Source organism: Telmatherina bonti (assembly GCF_933228915.1).
Source record: "Telmatherina bonti genome assembly, chromosome: 11".
Taxonomy (NCBI): domain Eukaryota; kingdom Metazoa; phylum Chordata; class Actinopteri; order Atheriniformes; family Telmatherinidae; genus Telmatherina; species Telmatherina bonti.
The window spans coordinates 32,098,132-32,124,164 of NC_136629.1; the positions used below are offsets into that span (position 1 = coordinate 32,098,132).

At 38.6% G+C, this 26,033-nt stretch overlaps 1 protein-coding gene across 1 annotated transcript; it reads left to right on the top strand.

The window, feature by feature from the left end:
• Positions 1 to 2,055: 2,055 nt before the first annotated feature.
• rgs17 (regulator of G protein signaling 17) lies at positions 2,056 to 23,346 on the top strand (the record flags this gene model as incomplete). The annotated part of the gene is made up of 5 exons (XM_079249032.1): positions 2,056 to 2,162; positions 9,636 to 9,766; positions 20,089 to 20,163; positions 20,266 to 20,497; positions 23,158 to 23,346. The coding sequence occupies exons 1-5, from the start codon at positions 2,160 to 2,162 to the stop codon at positions 23,344 to 23,346; spliced, it is 630 nt and encodes a 209-aa protein (XP_079105158.1). The 5' UTR covers positions 2,056 to 2,159.
• Between the last annotated feature and the right edge of the window lie 2,687 nt (positions 23,347 to 26,033).

Below are 26,033 nucleotides of genomic sequence, written 5' to 3' on the forward strand. Positions count from 1 at the left end.
TCAAAATGAACTGATTATCGTGCACACTGTCCTTAAACACAAGAAACTGCATAATAGAATCATAGTTCATAACAAGATAAAAAAAAAAAAAACAACATATTTATCTTTGCATCAGGTTTGAAGCAGCTATACTGAGCTCTCTCTGTTTTGTCACCATGTTTCTGTGTCCTGAGGCTGCACATTATTTGCATGTGGCCAAAAGAAAATCATCTGCCCACGTTATTAATCTATAACCACTTTTTTTGCAATGTCACCAGCGACGCGCACTCAGGAAACCCACTGACCTCACCATGAGTAAATGAGATTAGACTATGATTTGTGACTTTAGCTTTAAGCATGTTAATGTGAAAGAGGGCACAAGTTGCAAACACGGACAAGTTAATAATCACAAACTATAATCCCAAAGAAATATTCAGAATTTGAAAATGTGATGCACAAACTGTTTGTGGTGGCCAATAGAATTTTTATGTTGTTTTTTTGTGCCTATGTGAATTTTTTGTTCACGACAAAACTGCAAGTTTTCAGACTTTGCTTTAATCCAGAAAATCAGGGAAGGTGTTCCTTTTTCCTACCTCATGTTAAAATTTGCTGATACATTGGCAAGGAATTAAGACTAGTTGTTGACAGTGAGCTACTAACATGTTGATCTGTTGTGCTGTGAAAATTTGCTCTGGCGCAGCGTTATCTGTGCATGGTAATGTATACCTAGAAGAAGTGAAGCCCAATCACAAACAAACCTAAATAGCTTTACTCATCCTTAGTGTTGTGGAAAAGAAACATTAAATAGGAAGCCTGATGCTGCAACTGATTGTGCTTCTTTTTTAGCTGATGCTTTTTTTGCACCTTGTTCAGTTTTAGTAATTACAAATACATGTTCTGTAATACTAGACAGACAACTGTTAGCATTAGCTTCTACCAGAGCTAAAGTGAAGTTAATCTTTAATTAGAAGTTAATCATGTTTTTAACATGTTATCAAAGCTGCTCATAAGTAGGAACTAAACAAGACCACAGACAAGGACAACTATGGTCTGTAATCAAATATAGTGTAGAATCAAAGAAATGGGAAACTTAAGGCCTCTATATTCCATAAGAATAAAGAAATTTAATTGTTTCTCGAGGAAACAACAAGAAGATAGTTCTGGCTTGGGCGTTTCATACTTCACTAGAAACCTCAGCTATGTCAGGTTGGGGGTTTGTGCAGGGCAAAGGCCATATCTTTATCCAACATACATTTCATGTGTATATTTTTGCACTTTCTCACCACTTTGGCCAACGGTTCCTCAAAACTTTGTATTACAAACCTGTAAAATCTTCCACAGAAAAGCAGAAATGGTCACTTCCGCTTTCTGCTTTTCCAAAGTAACCGCACCTTCTTCACATTTAGTTGCTACACACCACATGAGACAAGGTCTTGACCAGATGAAGTCTTGATCGGGCTGCAAGATAAAAATAAATGCAATCTTTTGTGACAGCTCTGAGCAAGAGAATAAATTTCTCTGTTCTTATTGAGGGTTTAAACATATAGTACAAAAGTTAAGAATTATGAAAAATATCCCCCAAAAAATTCCTGTCATTTATTATTGCGCCGGTTGCTTTTATGAATTGATAATCCTTTATAGATTTAGAAGAAAAACAGTTTTTCAGGGAACAAAATAACATGGTGTAGTTCATTTAAAGTCAAAAGGTGTTCAATTCTTTTCTTTACTTGAATGTTTTACAAGGACAATTCAAGCTTTTGTTTTCTGTCCCTGTTTTTCAGGTGCTGTACATTCTCTGCTCCCTCTACTCCAAAGTCCATAAATGAGCTATTTATTGAGATCAGTGGAAGCCTAGGAGGCGACGGTGACAGAAGCGAAAGAGGAACGTGAAATAAGGAGAAAAACAAGGGGGGGAAGAAAGGAGTCAAATCTCACCTCAACTCTTGTGTCCACCACTGCGCCAGTTGGTCAGGGATGGTGACACCAGTAAACTCTCCTTCCTGTGATGAGAAGAACCTCCTCGCCTTGTCCCGCATCTCCAGCAAGCCAAACAGCCAGTCCATTAGCCAAACAGCCGCAGTTCACGAGTCGATTTATCATCCAGCCTGCTATCATCTGGCAACCTGTTACCTCACGCCATGACTGCTCTGTCTGACCTGTGTTTAGGAACTCACTAATTCATGGTAAGTTTTATTCTAACATTTCAACATTTTAATTAAATATTTTTAAAAAAATAAAAACGCAGAAAGGAGGAAGTTTATGTACTGAACAACTTAAAGTTATTTACATAACACAAACACATTGCAGCATAGTGCAAAAGAAAAGGAAAAGGTCTTTATGAAGACACAAGGAGCAGCCGTCTGGATTAGTTGTAGCTGTTTTAGTGATTTCTTTTAGAGATGCATGAAAACTCCATTTCAGTAGGCTTGACTACTGAAAGTAAACATTTGAACAAGATTTTTCTTAGATCTTGTTCAGCCATCAGTCCCGGTATTTAGCTCAGGCTCCAAAATGAAACAAAGATGTCTGGCTTCATCTAATAATTTCAACATCACTGACTGAAGCTCGGTGCTAGTTCTTGGAGGCTCATCCCTGAACACAATTCATTCAGTTTTATCTTTATTTAGCTGAAGAAAATTCCACATATTGATTTGACAGAGACACGCACTTAAAGCTGGGGTAGGTAATCTTACTCAGAGGCATTTTTTTTTACTCTGGGTGAAGTGGTTTCCCGTTTTGGTAGGAGTCTTTACATTTTGTATTTATAAACAATTAACAAATATAGTTAGACCCCTCAGTTTACTGTAAATCTGTAAAAAAAGTTGTTCATTTCTTATATTTCGTAAGCTTCTTCCCCCGCTCCCCTCCCGCAGTGCATACCTGATAGCCACTCGAACTGCATAATTAATCTGATTTTGATCATGATCACGATTTTGGGGACCACAATTAAACAAACCTGATCATCAACGATATTTACACAGGCTCGATTATGACAAAAATTATAATCACAATCATTTTGACTGAAATTGAGATCTTGATTATTTAACACAATTATCCAGTATTTTTAAACAACGCTGCGCGTTGTGGTGTTCTCAATTCCGTGTCGCGCATTATAACCGTCTAATGCACGGTTCCGAGTTGTTTAATCCGCTTTTACCGCTTATATAGGAACTGTTTTACGTTGGACTCGATGTACAATTTATGCCAAACAACCGCTGTCAGGCTGCAGCGCGTTTCTCTCATTCACCTTTTAAAAGACAGCTGATCTGAACCAGCTGATTAACGCGTTGGTATGGTAACACCCCGTAACAGAGGGATATTATAGTGTTTAACTTAGGTGAACTTCCACAACCTACTGCAGTTATTCTACATTGACCTGCAGCCGGAGCCGACAGACTGGCCGCCTGGGAGTGCTTTAGGATGGGAGACGCTCCTGCTGCTCATTCCTTACAGTAACTGCAGAAAAATATGTGCCTAAGTCAGTCGCCAAAACACCAGAAAAGTCTCTAATAACTCCAGTAAAAGTTGCTAGATTTGTCACTAGTCGCTTTTAACAAAAAAAATGTTGACAGATTTAGCGAGAACAGTGGCTGAATCAAACCAAAAGCGGCTGTGGGAGGAGTTTACAGCACAGCTGCAATGACAGTGGCGACCGATTAGGAACTGAAGACAGCAGGAGAGGAAACCGCAAAGAGAAAAATAATCGCACCCATTTATTTTTATGATCGTTGAAAACCCAGATCGTAATTGAGATTTACATTCAACACGTGAGCTCTGCTGCATGTGTCTCTTGTCACTCAGGTTCTCAACCAGTAGTCTGTCAACCACCAGGGGGCGAATGCGTGGTTAAGGCTTCATTAAGCTGCCTAAATACCAAACGTGCACACCTTTTACCAGCAGCCAGTTAAGTATCGACGGATTGGTTGGACATTTGAGATGGGCGTGGTTAACACGGAAAAGCATGAAGCGGTAAGATGCCACTTCTGCATTTTTCCTGTTCCTCTAAAGGAAGATCATGGAATTCAAGGCTGGACTGTGACCTATACACACTCCAGTGTGAATAGGTCAGTACAAACTTTGTAATACAAAAAATTATGCAAAATAAATGGAAAGATAAAAAAGGAATCCAGAATATCAAATTTGCCCAGCAGAAGACAGCATCTAGAAAACCATTCTGCCTGCTTAAATGCTGGAAAAGACAAAAAAAAAAAAAAGTAAAATGGATTGTTTTGATTAAACAGCTGATTGAGGTGGTAAAAAATCAGAACATTTTTACAACATCTGGCATTAAAATACACAAACCCTGCTGCTTGCACAACCCGCCCGGGCACGAACAAAGTTGCTCGTTATTTGTTTGTTTGCTCGTTGAAACAACCAGCTTCATTGCACAAAAAGCAGACATTGCCGCCCGCATTGATCTCTCCCGGCTTCAGACAAAGCTTCTCGCAGAGGATGTAACAAGCTTTAGACTGATGAGAGCAAGTCATGTCAAGGATGGAAAATACAGCTGCATCAAAACACTGGATCCGTTCGTGTAATTATTTTTCCAAAGGGGCATTGCCTGTGCTGTATGAAAAATGTCAAGGGAATAGAGAAGGAGCACTATTTCTCTCTCTCTCATATATATCTATGTATATATGTTTATATGTATATGTAGGAAAAAAGCCTTGGATCACGCAAGGAGCAAAACCAGAGGGGGAGGTGCCAAGACAAAGGACCGCTTTCAAATCTTGCTAGCTCCCCAACATTACCTACTCCAGCTTTAAGCTTTGGATGAGACCATAGTAAGGAAGTAATATAGTCTCATAGTTATGGTGTTTCCATGATCTGATCAACTGAAAACATGTACATACTGAACAATAGGGATCCAATATGGAGCCTTGGGGAACTCCTCAGATTATTTTTTTTTTAGTAAGTAGCTTTATAGTTACCAGGTGTCTTTGTCTTTCAAGTATAATTCAAACCAGTTTACAACAAAACTAGACATTGCCACCCAATTTCCTAGTTGTTCTAATAAGATGTTATGGCTAACTGTGTCTAAAGCACCATTGAGACATAAGAGAACGAAAACCAAACGTTTGCCTCTGCTGGTATTTAAGGCGATATCGTTTAAGACTTTGTTGTGGGCAGTGGAATGTTCAACATCCTGATTACAAGACATTCAACATTTGTCAAATGAACAGCTTTTTCTGTTATTTCACTTAAAGGTGGGAGGTTTGAGATGGACCTGTAGTTGTTTGTTATTTACGTGTCCAAATTTCTCATTTTCAGCAGTGATGTGATCAATAAGGTCTAAGCCCAACAACAGTTTAGCCAACCGCTGATATTAGCATGAGCATTATGGCATTACATTTTAGCCTCTTTGTTTATTTTGGTAAACCCTGTCTTGCAAGCCTCTCCACCTGGAGTGGTCTGCGAATGCAGATTGGTGGGTTAGGTCTACTCATACACCTTGTCAGGCCTGCACTGAAGCTATGGGAAGTGACCCTTCCTGATCCAAGGACCACATATTCTCTTATGCAAAAGTTTTCATAAATTGTAAGTCCTTGTTCTTCATTGTGACTCAAACTGAGCTAAACAGCCGCATAGCTGAGCAGAGCAAGTTTTGGGCTTTAGTAGCAAAACTGAACTGCAGTGGATTTATTGTAGATAAATAATGAGCGAATTAAATGCATCACAAATTCAGTAAATCACAGAACCTCAGTTTACAAGTGCACAAACAAAGAGTCTACAAGGTGGAAGCACAATCTCCAGCTGAAGCGTTCAGTGCACCAGCCTTTTCATACTCTCTTAGTGGTTGAAGTAGAACAGCATCAGATTACATCAACGGGACCTGATTTGCCAGGCTCCTTACTGCCGACAGAATTAAAGCCTCTTAATTAACTGCAGGTTTTAGAGGAAATCCATGCCCCTTATTCCACCTTTTTCTTTTTTTTAAAAGTTTAATATAGGCAGCCTGTCTGTGGTTGTTAACTGCAGTCCAATTTTAATAATTAGCATAGTTTGAATCCAAATCTGCAGTTTAATAAAAGAGTATAGGCCTTAAATTTCCAATGCAATGGGAAAAGTAGGTTGGTTTAACAGTAAGAAAACCTTTGTAAAATATACATACTAAAATTGTATGTAGACGTAATAAACAGGTCATTTACAATCGTATTGTTGCGACTGAGATGTGAAGGAGGTGTGACAGATGATCCAGCCGTTCTGTAATTAATGGTTTGATGGATGTGTCTCAAGGCTTTAAAACCTTTTCTTGTCTCTTTATGTCGTCTTCTTCCATTGGTCTCCTTGCCTACTGTGGGAGGGGTGTGAAAAATATGCAAATATAGATGTATTCAAGGGACTTGAGGGCTCAGCCTGCTTTGCTTTTCCTGCACACTTATTTCAGCTGCATCCCACAGGTTGCTCAATAACATTCACTGACAGTATTTCCATTCAGCTTTGTGTGCTCTTATGTTGTGTTGACTGCTCATATTTTGTCCTAATTTATCTGAATTTGAACAAAGGAGAGGGTGAGGAAGATCTAGGAGAGCCAAAACCAAACTTTTGCCAGTACCTGTGTCAAATATTACATTATGAACCCATCTGTTTGTATTCTTTATGTTTGAAAATATATATACAATTGAAAAAATGTTTGGAAAATTTAATTAAAATCAGATTGTGATGATTCACAAATCTTATAAACCAACATTTTAGTCATAATTGCACATAGAAAATATTAGAAATATTAAAATGAGATGTTTTCCTTGTTTTGTGCATAATCGCAGCAGGGTGTTTTGCAGGTGGAAAAATTGCAGACATTAATTCAGGCATAAATTTTATGTTACTCTCTACATTAATTCAATGTGCAAAATATATGATGATGTAACCTTTATGATGTACAAAACCAGGATATGTATCACTGGCTCTTATTTCCTCCCAGCATATTTGGATTTTCCAGTCCACATTTGCATGTTTGGTCAGTGTGGCCTCTTCTCCCAGTTTGGTACAAAGCTGAACCGTTGCTGTCGTTTGCATCTAGAAGCCTGTTTTCCACCTGTGCTGCCTCGTTGAATAACTGATGGCCGCTCTACCGATCAAGCAAATTCATTTGCATATCTGGCAGATCATCTCATCCTCACCTGTCATGCATCCTCACTGTGGGAAATCACATGTGTGTGTACACAGTGGATGGATAGACAAAGAGAAAGGAAGGTTCCTTTTTCATATTTACGTTCGGTTATTTGTTTTATTCACCTTATAATTGGAAAGGAACATTTAAATTATGACTTTACAGGTAAGATTTGGTTTCAGTAATTGCACTGCAGCTGCTGCTACATTTTCCAGCTCCTGGTTAGGCTTGCATGTACTTTAATTGCATCATGGAGAAGATTTTCTCTGAGAGAGTTTTTAAACTTGAAATTTACAACATTGTGGAAAAGAAAAACCATTTAGAGGAGGATCATGGAATTCAAAACTGGACTGTGAGGTATTTTCAGGCATTGCAATGGCTTCTTAGAGTGGTATTTTTGTTTAGAGTAGCCTGTGGGGATCAAAAGCACTGTATTTGCTTATGAAGGCTATTGTGTTGTTGAAGAGACGCTTCTACTTATAAAGGCAACACCAACAGAAGATTGCTTTTAAACCCTTTTTAAAAGTTGTTTAAAAAGGGTTAAAGTTAAAAGAAATCCCAGTGATCCACACTAGCCTGCTGGTTGACTTTACAAGAGAACAAGAGGTTTTTGGTACAATAATACAGTAGCTGAATGGAGTGTAAAAATTGTGTAAAGGTGTCATTTAACTATTGTAGAATATGTTTATTGCTTTTTGTTCAAACTATTTTGGAAATTAAAGCCCTTTTCACAAGCTTTTTTTTATGACATTTTTGTTGTGCTTTCCAATCCCGTTTGAAAGGTCCAGACAAGGAATGGTGAACTGGAGTTGTTGCACATCTGCATGTTGTTGCAGAACCAAACCGCCATGTATGTGCGGATTGCCAGGTGTCACAGGGTAGCACATCGCTCTTACCAGTGATACTGTTGTCCACATTGATTCCTTGACACTAGCTAGCTTTTTGCAAGGTCTTTACACTGATCCAAATTCTCCCAATGCATGTTAATGTCTGCATGAAATGATTCTGCAGTCGTTGCAGGTTGTAATCAGGTGCTTCTCAGCTTGGCTTCAATGGGAACCCAACACCTGGGTGTAAATGGTAAATTTTACTGAGGATGCTGAGGTCGGGTTAAGACATCACTTTATAGAAAATTGTGGACGGACCATTATGATTCCTGTGAAGACTCTTATAATTAAGGAAACAAAATCAAAGTTTGGCCCATTTTTTTTTTGTTAAAACTATTTTCAAAACAGCTGGAAACCTATTCTCTATCCTACAGCTTACACCATATTGTTGAGGGGACACACCTGTCTGCTGGGAGGTGAACGTGTAATTTTCCAACCTATACAGGACTCCCGATTTTACTTTTCTGTTTTCTTTCCTGGGAACCACAACTTTAAGCTCTAAAGTGTCTTTTGTTTTTTGGGGGCAAATAGTTGAAATGCATACATGAACAGTCAGTTTCTGCACTTCAAAAGCTGCTCATGGGAAGGAGGTTCCCTATTACTTGGTTTGTTTAGGCAGAGTAACAGAAATTTAATGACATTTAGAGTTTAAAGACCAGGGAGGGATCGGTTTATAGAACAACCAGATTAAAATCATTGGCCAGGGATTAAAATATCTGCCACAGCTGTTATTTAGCACATTAATACCTGGCGTATGCTGTATATTAATGTCCAAATAAGAGTGAATTGCAATAACAGGCACTTATGTAACTCACTTATGTAAACATTTTGCATTCAGGTTTATACATGTATATAAATACCTGTAAAACTTATATGTACATTCGCTCTTCTGTAGTTTAACATTTATTAAGCAAACGTTAAATTTACCAGGGAGCTAAATGGTGACCAAAATAAAGATTAATACTACCCAAACTGCTGCATGTTTACCTGGTTGCTGAATTTGTTCCACATCCAGCATGTATGTTTCACCCTATGAAAAACAAATGTTACAACCAAATTATTCAGACAAATAACGGTAAATTCAGCCTGAACATGGGGTAGCTGTAAAAAAATATAAGTGTCCCATTATGTAAGTTTCCTGCTTACAGATGATGGATGCTGCATATGTTGCATATTCTGAGGGAACAGCAGGTCAGATAGATGCTGAATGTTGGAGTAGCTAAAAGGGGTTAATATGAATGTGCAAGTGTGCATGAATTTTCGTATTTACTGTGCACGTGTGTTTGTCCGTGTGAGTGTGAGATATGCAGATCCTGTTTTTGTGCCCATTAAAATGCATGTTTAGTGTCTGTCAAAGCTGAGTGAAAGACTTGGGCTGATGCCAGAAACCCTCATACCAAACAAGGAAGGGAATCCTCTCTGTCCTGCCTGAGTGCTCACTCGCTCTCTCACGCTTCATCTGTCTCTTACAAACACACACTCACACACACAGTGGTGTCCCTCCCCCTCACCACCACCACCACCTTCTGATATAATACATTGCTGGGCAACAGAAAGTCAGCCATCAGGACTTGTGCTCTCTCTTTTTCTTTGTTAGGATATGATTATTTTCAAGGATGTTTACCTATGTGTATTTTCTGCATGTATCCATCTTGAAGCCCCTTAGTGTGAGTGGAGTGGAGATGAGAAAAAGGCAGGCGGCTCATATCGAGGCCCCACCCCAGGCCCCTGGACAGCCCCGACCTAACACCTGCTGTCTCTGCTGGTGTGGCTGCTGTAAATGTCTCTGGTAAGGAAGCAACACGCTATCATCCACTTTAATTCCCATCATCTTGTTATGTTGATAAAGCCTGGCAATCAGACAGCGCTGCGCTTAAAACATCTATACCAGGAGCTTTTTATGAAAGCTATACGTGATGATTATGTGTTTTCAGTTGCAGCAGAAAAAAAAATCATTGTTGATTGTTAAATATTTTTTGTGAAAGCATAAATAATTAAATATATATTTGATTACAATGGTTTCCCTCTGTCAAAAAAGACTTCCACAGTCAAGATTCCTGACATAAACTTTAGATGAAATGATGGACTGATAGTTTTTAACCAAATGTATTTAGCAAACCTTAACTTTTAAAAAACTTTCAACAACTAAAATTGTGAAATGTGCTTAAACTATGGAGTTTAAGCACTTGGATCCAAACGCTTCTCAAACAGGACCGAAAAGAGTCAGCTGAGGTTATACTGTTGCTAAGTATATTTCGTGGCTTTAAAACTCTTTCAGATGCTTTTAACACCCACTAAAAATTTCTGCAATCTTCTTTAAAACATTAATTACTTTCCGGTCTGTGTAATAATGGGTGTATAATTTTCGTTCCCCATGTGGTGAACGACGATACTCAGTGCTTCTCGTCATGCATCACCTGCAAACATTTTATCAGTGCATCACTGATGAAATTGGACCGGTCAAGACCCTATTGCAGGGTCTGTTTCATCATCTTTTGTTTCTGATGGATTGTGTTATGTGGGTTTTAGCATTTAGTTTAAAACAGGATGTTTTCTGTTTTTAACATGGTCTGTGACCAGAGTGGAAAACAAACTCCTGCTACGAGGAATGTCAAACTGCTTGTCCTGCTTTTAACCCTGTAAAGCACGACTTACAAAAAAATGACAAGAAAAGTCAAATTTTTTAAATATCAAGTCTTTATTTGGGTTTTCAACAAAATTTCATGAGAAATGTATGATTTTTTTTTTTTTAAAGATTTTTGCCATTTATTACCATGTGATACATCAATTATTAAAGTGTAATATTCTGCTACCAGGTATCTATTGGGGGGGGGGGGGCATCTATCAAACTGTGTAGAACAGGGTTTTGAGCAAAGTTTTTTTTACCATAAAGTGATGTAAAATGTCTCAGAAACTGTATGTACTTATGATGAGTCACCAAAATGTTCCAATTTAAAGGGTCAACCTACTTATTTTAATAGTAAATCTGAATCAGACTTTGCAAGTTTATATGCCATTATCTGAATAAAGAAGCATCTGGGTGGTTGAGAATGAAGAAGATCAGTTTACAGTTTTGTGTGCTGGTCTGCATTCACCGCTGTTTTTTGTTTTCCATTTTATAGTTCATTTAATTCAGCTATGTGTGTTACACTCCACATTCAGGCTTAACTCCAGAGTTGTATAACATTAGAAGTATGGCTGGGCGATACGACCTAATATGTCGTTTGGATGATAGAAAATGTCTATTGTTTCATATGAGACTCTATCGTTTACGCCACGGTGAGGTGCTTTACTGCAGTATTTTACGTCAAGATGCGCTTTACGGCATGCAGGATAATTCACTTAAAGAATTGATTAACTTTTTCATAAAAGAGGGGAAATTTCTGCCGCATGGATGCAGTTTGGATATAAAATCTGACAAATAACTGATGACTAACACAAAATTACACAAACAATTTTATATCGTTATATATATCGTTATGGGGACATAAAATGAGCTATATTGTGATATGAGATTTTGGTCATATTGCCCAGCCCTAACTAGAAGGATGTTGTAATGAGTTTATATGTTTATACATAGAATAGTAACCTTGCCCATCAAGCTCCATGTTCAGCAGGCAAGACCTGCTTCGGGGTTTTTCCCTGCACCCCCCACATGGCAGCAGCACTCCCCTACAGAAGCTGTCTCTGCCAATGCTGCTTAGGGAGGGCTCAAAGAAAATGGGAAACCATCAGAGGTGCTCATGTGACCTTTAAACTCTCTACATATCAGAGGGATGTCTGTGAAATGAGTCCAGTCTATTGAGATTCTACACCACAATCCACAGAGGCCAAGGCTTTGTTTCTTACAGTATGTCAGAGTCCCAGACACGACAACGCAGCATCATATGTTCCTTGTCCGCATCCTTCCTGAAGACCTAATCAGCATTATGCAGCAGCAAATGTAAAAGCAAGTGTAGTATTTCAGGAAATAAGCAGAAGTACTACTCAGTCATTTCCTGCAGCTCAAGCAGCTTTATCCCTGAAGCAAAGGGGTGGTGTTGTGATGAACTGATCAGCAGGTTGACAAAATTACTTCAGTAATCGCTGTTGCTGAAAAGAAGACTAAAGTAGAATTAAAAAATGTCAACATTGATCAGTATGTTATGTTTTCTTTAGTTTACAAACAAAATTCTTATTTCAACCTCAAATCGGAAAAAGAATTGTATGAAAAATTTCACCAAAAGAAGGGTGTTTCCCACATTTACAGTAATAACCCAAGATAATTTATTCTTTTTCATGTAAACATTTTAATATTAATCCGTTTTCCATCTCCAGTACACATGTTGGAATAAACATTTCAAGTGTTATTTTGTCCCATTATTCCTGAACGTAGGCCTGGACGATATGACCAAAATCTCATATCACGATACAGCTAATTTTATATCCCCATGAAGATATAAAATCGTTTGTGTAATTTTGCGTCAGTCATCAGTTATGTGTCAGATGTTGCTTGGCAACGGCAGCAGTGATCTCCTTCCATCTGGGGGAACTATAGCCTTATGACGTGTCACGGGTAAATGGCTGTTGCAGCTTTTGCGAGGAGTTTATTATGAGCGCTTTCGCCACCATTTGAAGCTGCTTTTGCAGCTTTTGCTCGTTGACTCTATTCTTTATTCTTTATCGTCATTCTTGCGTGGGTGATAAAATGAGTTACCAGTAGTTGTGTCAGAGTCTGTTGTCGGGACTGTGAGCTAGTCTTTTTATATCCAAACTGCATCCATGCGACAGAAATCTCCCCTCTTTTATAAACAAGCTCATCAGTTTTGGGTGGCTGGTCATCTTTTATTGAATTATGCTGCTTTGAAACGCATTGCCTACCGGCTTTCTCCATGTTTTTTTAATATTGCAGCATGCATGCTGTAAAGCACATCTTGACGTAAAATACTGCAGTAAAGCACCTCATCGTGGCGTAAATGATAGAACCTCACATGAAAGAGAGACATTTTCTATCATCCAAACGTTATATGTCATCATATCGCCCAATTCTACCTGAAAGAGTGCTACAGTATTATTTCCTATTTTTGTTTTTGTTTATAAAACTCTCATTTCCACACAAAGTTTTCTGTTGGTGGGGGCAGATCCGGACTGCAGCCAGATGTTTTCAGGATCTGTACCCTTTTCTGTGTAGCTGTTTCTTTCATAATGTATGGTTTGCTTTGTTGTATTGTATGGGACATCCCTGCAAAAGATTTGAGTTGCTGAGGACCAAAACATCACTGGTGTCCAACTGAAATTCCTCCTCAGTGCCTCTTAGTTGTGATGATACAACACAAAGAGAAATATAAAGTTGCTTTTATTGTTTTTTGAGGGACATAGGTGTTAAATTAAAGATCTTCTTCACTTCATTGCACTTCAAGTGGTGTAAGTGCCAAATAATCTTGTCATTTCTTCTCTTTTGCATCTCATCTCATCTGCATCTCTTTCGGATTGTGTTGCAGGTGAAATGAATAAAACGGATGTATGTTAACATATACATGCAAATAAATCTAAATGTAATTTTTCAAAAACTTGCATTGTCGTTGGAATGTCCTCTTATATAATATTTAAAACCAGGAGGTGGGCAAACCCTATCCTTGAGGGTTCGCAGTCCTGCAGGTGTTAAGAGTTTACCTGTTGCAACAAAGCGGCACTTTTGGCTTTAAAAAGTGAAGCCAAAAATTGCCGTTCCGCCCCCCCATCCACTAGAGGCTCCAAATCAAAGCAAATCTCCATAGACTCCCATGTTAAAAAAAAAAAAGGCCAACTTCACAGCAGAAAAAACCTGTTCACACCCTGGTACAGAAATCCATTTTTGGTTTAAAAGCTCAGATTAACCTTCATGACAACTGTGAGTTACATTTTTTCTAACTACTCTGTTTAGAAGTAATTTAATCAAGAAATTCAGAATAATTGGAGGCGTGTCCTTTTGATTGACAGGTACCCCATATCCTGCTGCGAGAAGGAGAAATGTAGAACCACCACGTTTTTAAGCGGGTTAAGAGTGTGACCAAGCTTAAGCCCGCTCAGTCGGAGTGGGGAATCGAATCAAAAAAAAATCTAAATCTGGATTTATTTGCTTCATAATTTTAGAATCGATATTTTTGTTAAAAATTTTATTTTTTTTTTTTCTTTTCAAATAAATAAAGATAATCCATTATAATTTTTTTTGTCATTTTTATTGTTTTTATTGACCTTTTTACTTGTCTTGGGCATTATAGCAGCAGAATTATGGTCTGGCTGCTGTGTTGGTTTTTCCTAAATGAAATTGAGAAAAATGACGAGCAAAAACAGTTTTGTTCAGGTCGCAATTAAAATCGAATCGGATCTGATGATTTCTCAGTTCTTTCTAGTTTGTAGAAGAATGAAATTACTTATGAAATTAGCACCTTTTCTTACTTAAGTTCACTGATTATGAATTGAAAATCTGTTTGAATCATGAATCGATTCTGAATTGAATCATCACGCCAAAAATCAGAATTGAATTGAATCACGAGTTGTTGTTAGATTCACATCCTTACTGCTTACCTCCATTAGCTGATTTTATTCCTACTAGCTTCGGGTTAGTTCGGATAGCTCTTACTACACACAGGTTCGCTAGATGTCAATCATTCTTCTGCACGTTCACAGCCCGCCTCTCAGCTCCACCTCTTTGCCCATTTTTTATGGTGACGGTAGGAACCGCCCAATGTGCTTCAACTCAGCTTATGGGGGCTCTGCCCATCTTTTATATACAGTCTATGGTTGCAGTACATCCTTATACCTATAAGACTAAATTAGCAAACCTGTGCAGAGCTTGAAGTGAAATTCTGCACACATCTGCTAATTGGCCATTGACATGAGTCGGGTGTGTGGCAGAAGGGAAACTTGCAGGCCAGAACCCATAAGTACCAGAATTGCTCACTCCTGTTCAAGACTATTTCGACCAAATTCATTATTTGTAAGATGAAAAATAGTTCAAATCACCCTGATATGTGAAAAATGGTGCTGTGGATTAATTACGCCTCATTGTCCCTGAGCAAGGCACAAAACCCAGTAACTGCTATGACTCTCCTCCAGCCGCCTCGCTGTGGCTGCACTCCTGCCAGGAGAGAGCAGTGAATGAAACATTGTTTTTAGGCAGTGAATGGTGAATGTGCCGTTTCTTTCACACCACTTCATCTGAAGTGGCGGCAGCTTGTGGACTGCGACGCTCCTGTGTGCTTTTTTTTTTTTTTTCAGCCAAACGCTGGTGTCGGATCTCCAGAATGAGACTGAATAATTATCCTCAGTATCCTTTATGTTTGTTGACTGCATCGATGAAGTTGGAAGGGCAGATTTTCTCCGCGTATTTGGCACGGCTGAGACTTCACTGAATGTTCTGGTTGCTTTTTCTTCTTCTACGATCACACCCAGTCAAGTGGTAGAGAAAACATGAGAGGGTAATACAACGTTTAAATTTCTTTCCTCACTTTTTTTTTTTTTGTGTGTGTGTGTGTACAAGGTGAATTCCCCCACCAACCACAACCACTCATTTCCCTCTAACCTCTACTCACCCACCTTTACACAAGGCCCTTATCTGGTTGGGGTGCCTTCTATTTCCATCCACACATCACATGCAAAACAGCTGTGAAGAACAGCCTGTATATTTAGCCGTATTGTGAGGGTGCCGGGGGGGCTGTGGCTGGCTTAGCCCATTACTGATACACAATGGGGACTTTGACAAGAGACAGCAAGAGGAAGGAAAGATCCTCCATGGTGGGATAAAAATAGACTGCTCAGTGTGTGTTGCATTGTGGACTCGGCAAGTGTGACTGAGCTACGATAGACAGAGAGGCTACTGTGTTGTTTCAAGTGTTTACATAAAGACTTAAACTGAGGCTTTATTGTTGTTGTCTCAGTGCGATCAACTGCAAGAAGAGACAAAGAGAGTAAAGTGGAACTAACAGTTGGTTTCTTTCTGTTTTTTTTTCCCTCAATTAATTCTTTAATTCAGGGCTTTCTGGTTTTTTTTTTCCTCAATTAATTCTTTAATTCAGGGTGTCATCCGTAAAGTTTCTTTCTTCAACAGCAGCCCAGAATTTCAAAGCACCCCGAGCTGTTTTTCTAGAATATTTTTACAGCTCTGGGTCTGTTATATTTACAGGTAGGGTAGATTAGGCAAATGTATTCCACCTCCTATAGTCCTCACTGGAGCCTGGGTACCGCCAGACTGAGCCTACAGTAAAACAAGGAAGTCCCCTTTAGCTGTATTTGATCGTGATCTGCCAATGTAATATGTTTTTGTAGAGTTTTGGATATTTAGCGACAGTAAAAAAAAATTGAAAAAGCTTCGATGACAACACATAGATGCAGCACACAGTAATGATTAATCAGTGTACCTTGCAAACAAGAGAGTGCTTAATTGTTTTATTTAATAATTTAATAATTTTCTGTCATATTGGAGCAACTTCTCATTTTTAGATCTGCTCTTGTGTTGAAACTGAGTGTAAGATGCTTCAGTTCAGTGCATTTGAGCCCTATAAAGCCAAATGAATCATGTTTGAAACATGCAGTTTCTAGGACGTTTTGCATCACTTTATGGTAGAAACTTTACTCAAAAGCCTGTTGTACACCATATAATGCTGGTCTCCTGTCACCTGGTGGACACCAGAAAGCTACAATAATTTGGACCTATGACATGGTAATAAATGGTGAAAATACAAAAAAAAAAAAATGGTTTAAAAAAAATCAGATTTTGTCAAAAGGTCAAACAAAGATTGAGATAAAAAAAAAAGGACTTTTCAGCCAAGTGGTTCTAAAGTTGGGCTTTAGGCAAGGAAAGTTTATTTGTATAACACCTTTTATGTACAAGACCATTCAAAGTGCTTTACATGACACATTAAAAGCATTACAGATGGTGTAAAAAGCATATAGGACAACACAAATAGCAAAATCACAATACAATCATAAAATCAAAATATTAAAATAATTAAAAACAAAATCAGTTAAAAGTTGCTGTGCAGATTTCATGCATAGGCGCACGAGAAAAGAAGCAAATCAGAAATGTTTCACTCAGCAAGCCCCTCCACAAAGGCGCAGCTAAATATCAGAATGGTTTCTATCTATCAGTGACCAGGTCACAACTGCAACACTAAAAGATTATTATACATGTGGCTTCATATTGTTATGCTGAGTGTATAAAATTAGGATGCAGTGCAGAAGTAACTTTTATGTGGGAATCAGGCAACACATGCAGCATGGCTGACATCGCTCTGATGCAGTGACACCACTGGTTTGATGCCGGTTTAGTACCATATAGCAGAGCATTCCTGAAGAGGACAGTACATTATAACAATGTGGCACTTTTGTTTATTCGTTTACATGCCCTTTGGGTATTAAGTTGAGCAGCAGTTGGTTTTTTGTTTTTTGTTTTTTAATCAGATTTCTTTTTTAAATATAACGTTGCTATGAACGCCAAGAAGAATTTATTTTCATTTGTTAATTGAAAGTTAATTAATGGAATTTTTTAAGTTATTTGCTTTCTCTTGATTGTTATTGTATAAGCTACCGCAAGTGTTTGATGGAAATATGGTGGACAAAACAAAAAAATTGAGGGACATCCCCTCTCTGTTTCTTTGCTCTTCAATTTTTAATTCATTTTGGAAGTATCGGCTCAGGACTCGGTATCAGCAGGCACTTAAAATCAAACGACTCGGACACGGAGACATAAAACCTGATCGAGACATCTCTAGTTTTTTATTATTCTTGTTCTGAATCAAAGACAGAAAGGAAAATATCTTAATAAAATAAATTCAAAGTGAATATTTTAAACAAAATGTCACTGAACTTAAGCGCAGTACATGACATCACAACCAGCATCCGCCTTTTTTTAAAATCCAGATTGTAGCTGTTTTTTACTGAAAACAGATGGCAACACTATTAAGCCACATAAAAAGTAACACAATGAGTAGAACTAACAATTAGTAAGTAAATCTATAACATTGTACTGATAACCACAGAGTTTTCATTGCCTTTATGCTCTACATATGTGTGTTTATTGTATGTTAACTATCTTAAAAATAGAAAATAATCAGGTTACAATGATTAAATTAAAAACTGAACATAAAGTACATGGTGTGTTGTGTTGCCAGTTAGTAGGTGAAGTGGGAGAAATGGGAAGGTTATTGTTTATGGTGGCTTATGGAGTTGAAGGTAGGAACAGAGGTAGGGGGGGGTGCAACAGATGTTCAGTAAATTTCATTATATTCAACTTTTTTTTAAGTATCTGTGAGATGCACAAGTAAATTCAATTAAAAAAAAAATGTAGCTTGACCTCACATCTCTGTGCTGAAAACATTTGTCCGTCACTCTGAGTGATATGTCTCAGAACAGAATCTGTCTGAACTCCGAACTGAAGTAAGTTTGTTCTTGTTTCAGACTGCAGACATGCAGGCTTTAACTTTTTCTGCTATGGCGGATCACCACATTCCTTTTTCAGTTTTCCTGTTTTCGTTTATTTAGTTTTTCTTCTTTCTTTCCACCTCAGTGGTATGAACTATTTTAATGTGTCTTTAGATCAAAATGTGCCCACAGTGTTGTGATGCTTGTCTTTTTAACTAAATAAATGTGTCAGTAGCAGCTTCCTGAGATGGGATTTCAGCAGAAAATGAATGCCAGGAGTGGAAAAAAAAAAAAAAAATGATGGCGCTGTCCACAATGTTTCTGTTAGTTTGATCCAGTTGCTTTCTTAAAAAATATAAACAACAACAAAAGAGACAGACAAAAAGAAGTTAATGCAAATGATTGCACTCCAGATGATAATGTAATAATTGTGCCAGAGCTAAAAATGTCCATTACTGCTCTGTCTTTCTGATTCTTTCTGAGTTCTCATCCTTATCAGGATTGTGGAGCCATTTCTTTTTCTTTTTTGTCTGCTGATACAGAGCTCTGGTTCTATATTTAAACCATTGTGTAGTCTCCCTTATCTACACTCTTCCACTCTACGCAGCTGCACTGCAAATTTAGTTAAATTCAGGCCTGCAAGAAAACCTAATCTACATCTAAGGAGCAATGTAGAAAGTAAACACAGCATACGTCGCAGCTTTCTTACTGCCAGTTACTTACTTATAGCTGACTGAGGCTGCTGGTCGTCATTTATTTGCCCGTCCAGCACCATGAAGCTCCATCGCAGTTCCAGCGTTATTTCATATCCAACTAAAGACAAACTATTGCTAATAAATCTGGTATTAAATGGCTGATCGCTGAATTAAATGTTAAAACTTGAAGTGTAAATATTTGTACATGATCTTCTTGTTCTGCTCTACAGTCATTTGGCAGATGCTTTTATCCAAAGCAACTTGCATGTGAGAGGTGATTGTTTAAACTGGGAGTACTGGGAGAGAACTCATGCATAGACGGGGGGAGAACATGCAAACTTCCCCCAGCTGAGGCTCGAACCAGCAGCCTTCTTGCTGTGAAGGCCACAGTGCTGACCACTACATCACCATGCTGCCCAGTTTATGTAATAGATTGAGGCTAACTTGCATCATTTGTCACCAGTTGACCAGCTAAAGCAAATAAAGGCATTTATGACCCTGCACCTGGCATCCATTTAGGCTGTTAAAAATAAAAAGAAACAGAGACTGTTCAGGCTACTGAAGCTGACCAACCACAGCAGACTGGTTTCTGACAAACACAGCATCCTCCTTAACTTCCACTGTCTTTTTTTTTTTTTTTTTTTTTTTTTTTTTTTAAAGAAACTTAAATAAGAGTAGAATTGGATTTACATTGATTCACTGTGCAAATCAAGACTTATTTGATTTCTTATTTTTATTTCAGTAGTTTATTTGTCAGGGAGCATGTAGAGTAAAAACATTAAACTCAAACCAGAATGAATGGAGATGCACTGCACCAGATTACATCTTTCCAGCCAGTTTCCATCTGCTGTCCCTGCAGCAGGCAAGGGAAGAGAAGAGATTTAACAGGAATAGAGGTAGAATGAAATAAAAATGTAACCAAAACAAAAACTGTACTCAGCAAAAGTGATGCAACTGATGCCATAAGATGATGGTTAACACCTAAAGCTGATGTTTTTTTTTTCCTTTTTTTTATAATAATTCGCCTCTCTTTCAGGAATGAAGACAGAATGGAGAGGAACGAACGGCAAACCTGCACCAAGATGGACAGTATTGAAGCTGCTGAAGAACAGTAAGTGCAGCCACACCCCCCTCCCAGTGTTGCTTGTTTGTGTCACCATCGCTGTGTTTCTGCACCTCTGTTGATCTCATGCAGAACTCTGTTGAACTGTAGACACCCCAGTCTAGAGGAGTTGCTGTCGTGGGCTCGGAGCTTTGAGATGATGCTGCGCTCACTGGAGGGCCGGGAGGTCTTCCGGGAGTTCCTGCGCTCTGAGTACAGTGAAGATAACCTGCTTTTCTGGTTGGCCTGTGAGGAGTTGAAAAAGGAGACGAACCCCTCGGTGGTGGATGAAAAGGCCAGGATCATATATGAAGATTATGTGTCTATATTATCTCCCAAAGAGGTGAGCCCTCGATTGAAGAGACACGAGGCGTAAACAGGACCACACAACATTTGGAAAACATTGGATTTTAATGTTTTATAATGCAATAACAGTGTAATTAGCAATATAAGAACAAATTCTTTCGTAGATGATGCTAATCTCAGGTGTATAAAGGCACATTCTTCTTCTACTTCTTCACACCGGTGTCCAGTTTCAAGTCAAAATGTCTGGGATGTTACAGCTGCCTTTGTAATATTGATGCAGAGCATGTTTATTTTGCAATAATGATAAATGTTTAATATAATATGCTGCTCTACTTTTGAAATATCCTGCGTTCACTCATGAGCATGGTTCCAAGACATTTTAAATAGATATATTGATTTGTCTGAGGGCCTTACAGACAGTACAATAAGTAGAGCAGATTATCAACAGCAGAAATGTAACATAAAAACTGTGAGAACAAGTAACTGAAATGATTTGCTTTATTCATCACCTGCCAAACCAGCCAGTCAATTTTCATTTATACCCACCAAAATAAATTGTTACCACATTTTGGATGATTTGTTCGAGCTCTTTTTAGTTTATTATGATGGCAAATCAAACATTTCTGAAATGCACGCCAATAAAAGTTTCGACTGGTGTCAGATCACTTGGATTTAGACTTGAAGACCTCTTTATAATACTAAAGTCAAGGCAGCAGGAGGCCAGCAAGGCCAGCATTCTGCAAGGCAAAGTAATTATTGTATCAAAGAAACCTGATGGCTTTGAAGGGATCAATATAACTGCTTCTGTTTCCTTTGGGAAAATGTTTATTTTCTGACTGAAAGGCGAAGCTTTGAAAATTTTTTTAAAATAGCATCAACTTTATGGATAATTATTTTTAGACGGAGTTATTTTTAAGGAGTCAGAATACAGTTTACTGTCGAGCATTGTTTTATATTGCTACTCTTGTGTGATTCTTCATACTGTGGACAAACTAGTACTGTAGTATCAGGCACATTTGGACAAAATGAATATATTAAGATGGTTTTATTGGTGGTGTTTTAGCTGTTTAACCTGTCACGGGGCACCTGCATGAATCACAGTACAGTTGTGGCACAAAAAAGTCTCATCAGGTATCTCAGATTGCACATAACTCCAAATACTTATATAGCATATAGACTAAGTTTTTCATAGTGTATATTCTTTAAAGATTGTTTATTTCTATTGTATTTTGCATGCTTCTCCTTATCTTATTAATATTTATCTATTTTATATTTTGATTTTATACCACTTGATTCTTGATACTCTTGGCATCCGGTGCGAGCAGCAGAGGAAAAATTTTATTGTACAGGGAAACACGTTTCTTTACAGTGCGTATGACAATAAAAGCTTTGAATCCTGAATCTTTGAAGCAGCTGATAATGTCCTGCAGACGTAGTTGAGTGGACTACATCTAGGGTGGAGATGCAGAAAACTGGAAACTTTCAGCAGTACTTTTTCATTCGATGGACTTTTTTGGGTCTCTTGAAAAGTTGGTTTTAAAGCGATAAACATGATTCAGACTTTAATTACTTTTTTTTATTTGAGTGTGAGGAGGCGCTCACATGGGGAACCGAATGCAAAGGATTTAACTGGAAGCCAAACACTGAAGAAGTTCCCAGTGAGCTTAAATTACCATAAAAAATAATAAATACCATAACAAATGTTTTTACAGACCAGTTAGTGATCTATCGCTGAGTTTCAATTACGTGATCTGGAAGATGCCCGAAATCCAGATGGGGGACAGGAAGTGTTTTTCTCTGCTTGAAAACACAGAGCAATGGATAACAGCAAGTATGCTGAGGGATTTAATGGGCTGGCGAAAACGTGATATGGCAAAAGAAAACATGTAAATTCAGGATATGACCAATAAAGTTGAAATAAAACTGACTTTGGATATAACTTGGAAGATTTACCCGGCATTGACGCAGTTGACGTCACAAATTATCGCGTGCTGCAGGACTCATATTATACTGCAAGCCAAATGAAAGCCCAGAAGCCTAAAATTATTTTATCTTATGCTGGGTCAAGCAACAAGGATCCAAAGAAGCTTTAAATGGCCGTCGCCTTGTTTTTAATTCACAGCCATTTTCATTAATTAGCTCATAATGTTATGCTAACGCTAACGACGAATGAACCAGTTATTTTTATGTGCTTGGATTTACTCGTAAATAACTTATTTTGCCTCCGTAAAACCAAATTTCTGATAGATGTTTATGTAAATGATGTTAAGTCATACCGTAACTCCGGAGTAAATAAAAATTTTCCTTTTTTACCCGTTAAAATGTGGTTGTTACAAACTCATGCATGTCTGTTTCTGCTCCTGTTTTTAGCTGGAGTTTGTTATTTAGTTATTACTTTGTTGTTATTTTTTAAATTAACTCTCTTGTTGCACACACACAAAAAAAACATTTATTTGTCTCATGTTTAGAGCAGTTGCAGTAACCATACACATCACAGAATTCAGTCAGCAAAAGAAAGCTGGGGTTTGTGTGGCTGTTTTGTGGCCATCTGCATTTCGTGACGAAATGCTATGTCAGATGAAACCTAGCAACTGGTTAATTATAACCAAATGTTTATCACACTGTTTTCCTGAAGTGTTTCTTAAAGAATATACCCACCTGGACAGTTGTTCATGAACATTGTTCTCCTCCTCCCAGGTTAGTCTGGACTCGCGGGTCAGAGAAGGAATAAACCAGAGTCTGGCGGAGCCGAGCAACTTGATGTACGAGGACGCCCAACTCCAGATTTACACCCTAATGCACCGCGACTCCTTCCCACGTTTCCTGAACTCCTCTGTTTACAGAGACCTCCTGGCCAGCAGGAGGCGCACCTGCCTCGACACCTAAACCTCTCCACCCTCCGTCATTGCCATCGTAAGCCAACAAGACTACTACTTAAACTTCAAATACTACTATGGTGCCAGAAGTCGGGTTTGGAAAGTCTCTCGCTCTGTTTTAATTGAAAAGACTGAATGACGTCTAAAACAGCTGGTTGGTTTTTTTATTTATATTTTTTAAGCAATTTATATCCAGTTGTCCACTGGAGCCAGGTTGGCCTTTGCTGGTTGCTAATTGGTCGGTTTGAGATCATTAATGCTGGCCAGTGATTGTTTTGTTAGCAATTTGTGCTGTTTGTTTCAGTTGACTGGCCGGCCTACGTATCAGCCATGGGTTGAAACGGCCAACCAGATGGTCAGGTGATGGTTGATTGTGGACAAGGACTCCTCAGGTGGTGAGGACAGAAAGAGAGAGACATAAAGGACAAACCCACTGTTCCTGTACTGTAATATTTAGTCCTCACGCTTTGTACCCTCACTTTAATATTCTGTCTTATACTCTCACTTTTTTTTGTTTGTTTGTTTGTTTGTTTGTTTTTGTTTCTCCAAGTCTGTCCCATTCTTCAGCTTTATTTAACTTTGTTGGTTCTTCACTGTCCAAACATGACAACCAGTTGTTGGTGGGAACGGAGGCGTCTTTGCCCTTCCAACCAGTAGACGCACTGGCTCTGCATGCAGCTCTCTTATCTCTCTACTGTAGCTTGATGATATAAGCCGCGGACTGCAACTGTTTTTTGAATACTGAGAGGTATTAAGGCAGAGGAGCCGAATCTCCGTCAGGCTGTCTGTGTTCAGTGAAGGGAAACAGTACACTTCTGCCAATTTTAAGCTTACTGCAGATTTTTTATGGAGGAGATTTGAAGGCTTCTGCCACAGAGGCAGCAGCACTGACCGAGCCATCCATCCACTCATCCATCCGCCTGTTCATCCATCCGTCCATCTGTTCGTCCAGACACTTTCCTGTGTTAGAATTCTTTAGCTGGGAGAAGTAAGGGCTAAAATTGTGGTAGGGCAGCTACATCCACTATTATGACTCATGAACTTTCAATGAAAAATCTCTCCATTGAGAAAATCACAATGCCTTTACGTGTTATACAACAAAGGCCAGCACAAATGCTGCTGGAGATTTTCTGTAAAGCAACCACAGTTTGTCCAACAATCCCTACCTCCCATCCTTTCCCTCCCATACCGCCTCCCTCCAACTCAGACCAGGACAGCCTGCCAAGCACAGGTGTTCGGTATAGATGTGTGTATACGTATGTGTGTGTGTGTGGGAGGGAAGGGGTGCAGCTGGAGAAAATAGAAAGACACCCGCAGTATCTCCAAACACTCACCCACATTTTGAGATTTAAAGCAAAATAGCAGGGTTTGCTTTGGATTTGCTCGGACAATAGTAGCAATGTCCTCGGTACGGATCCTTTGATGGGTTATTTAGCCTTGGCCTTTGTTTGTAAGGCTTTAGCTTTAGGCGTCCTCGGTACAACTTTCTTTGACGATGGACATCAAATATCAGCAGATAATTTTTTTCTGAACTGGGTGCCAAACACAATTTCCAAGATGCGACTAGTCACCAGACCGTAGAGCGTCGGCCGTTCTGGAGTGCGCTAGTTCCCCAGTTAGCTCCTGCCTGTCCGAGTCTCATCCATTGATTGTTTCCCCAACCATAGCTGTGAAAGAGAGCTGGTGTGATTAATGCTAGCATGTCAGCATACCAGGCTAGCAAAGATGTTTGCATAGTCCTGCTGCACACAAGCCTCTTCAAAAAAAAAAAGAAAAGTCAACTAAATTTAAGCATGCAAGCAGTTAGCATGCTAATGCTAGCCATGCTTATTCCTTCTTCCCACTGCCAGCCCTCACACACTCTGGTTTTGTTTTTCTAATTTGACAGCATGCAAAGATAAAGGATATGTGTGTGAGGTACTGTTGTGCAATTAACAGAGAAGTGATTCTTGCCAAATGTCCCGCTAGCGTTTTTAGCATTGAAAAGGACACTGTGTTTTTTTATAATGTGAACATTTGAACATGGACTTTTGTTCTTGACCTGTGGATCTGCAGTTGGGAGTGCATGAGAGCAGTATATGCTATTTTGTTTCAATTTAAATAAGCCTCTCTGTACATTCATTATGTCATGTGATGGATGTCTGACCTCCTAGTCGGGGATGGTGGTTAGTGCAGCGTTCAAGTGTCAACGAAACAGTGCTGCTCCTCTTTGATAAAATGTAGGCATCCATGTTGCCGACTCGTTCAACTACCTGAAGTTAATGTGCCAAGCTTTGTCCGAATGAAAAGGATACCGATGTTAAACTGGATGAAGGTTATGATGAGAAATCTTAGCAGATTTAAAATGGACTGATGGTTTTTGAGTGGCAGCAAAATGTCAGAAAGTTATAAAATAAATCAACTGCATCACCTTTCAGGATATGCTAAATGTTGTATTGAATCAGTTATATACCTGACTGCCTATGGTTAGCACCTGTGCGTTTCTTCTAGGGAACAAAATTAGGGGGACAGATGATTCAGTTTATCTTAAAGAAACATATATTCAGGTACTTTGAATTTTAATGGAAAAGCACCCATGGGAACGTTTTGATTTGGAGTTTTTTCCCTGAATTAAAATAGCAGTTTTTCTGTCTTTATTGGAAAACTGGTTAACCTTTGGCAATACAGCACTCATTTCCAGTCAATATTTTATATTCA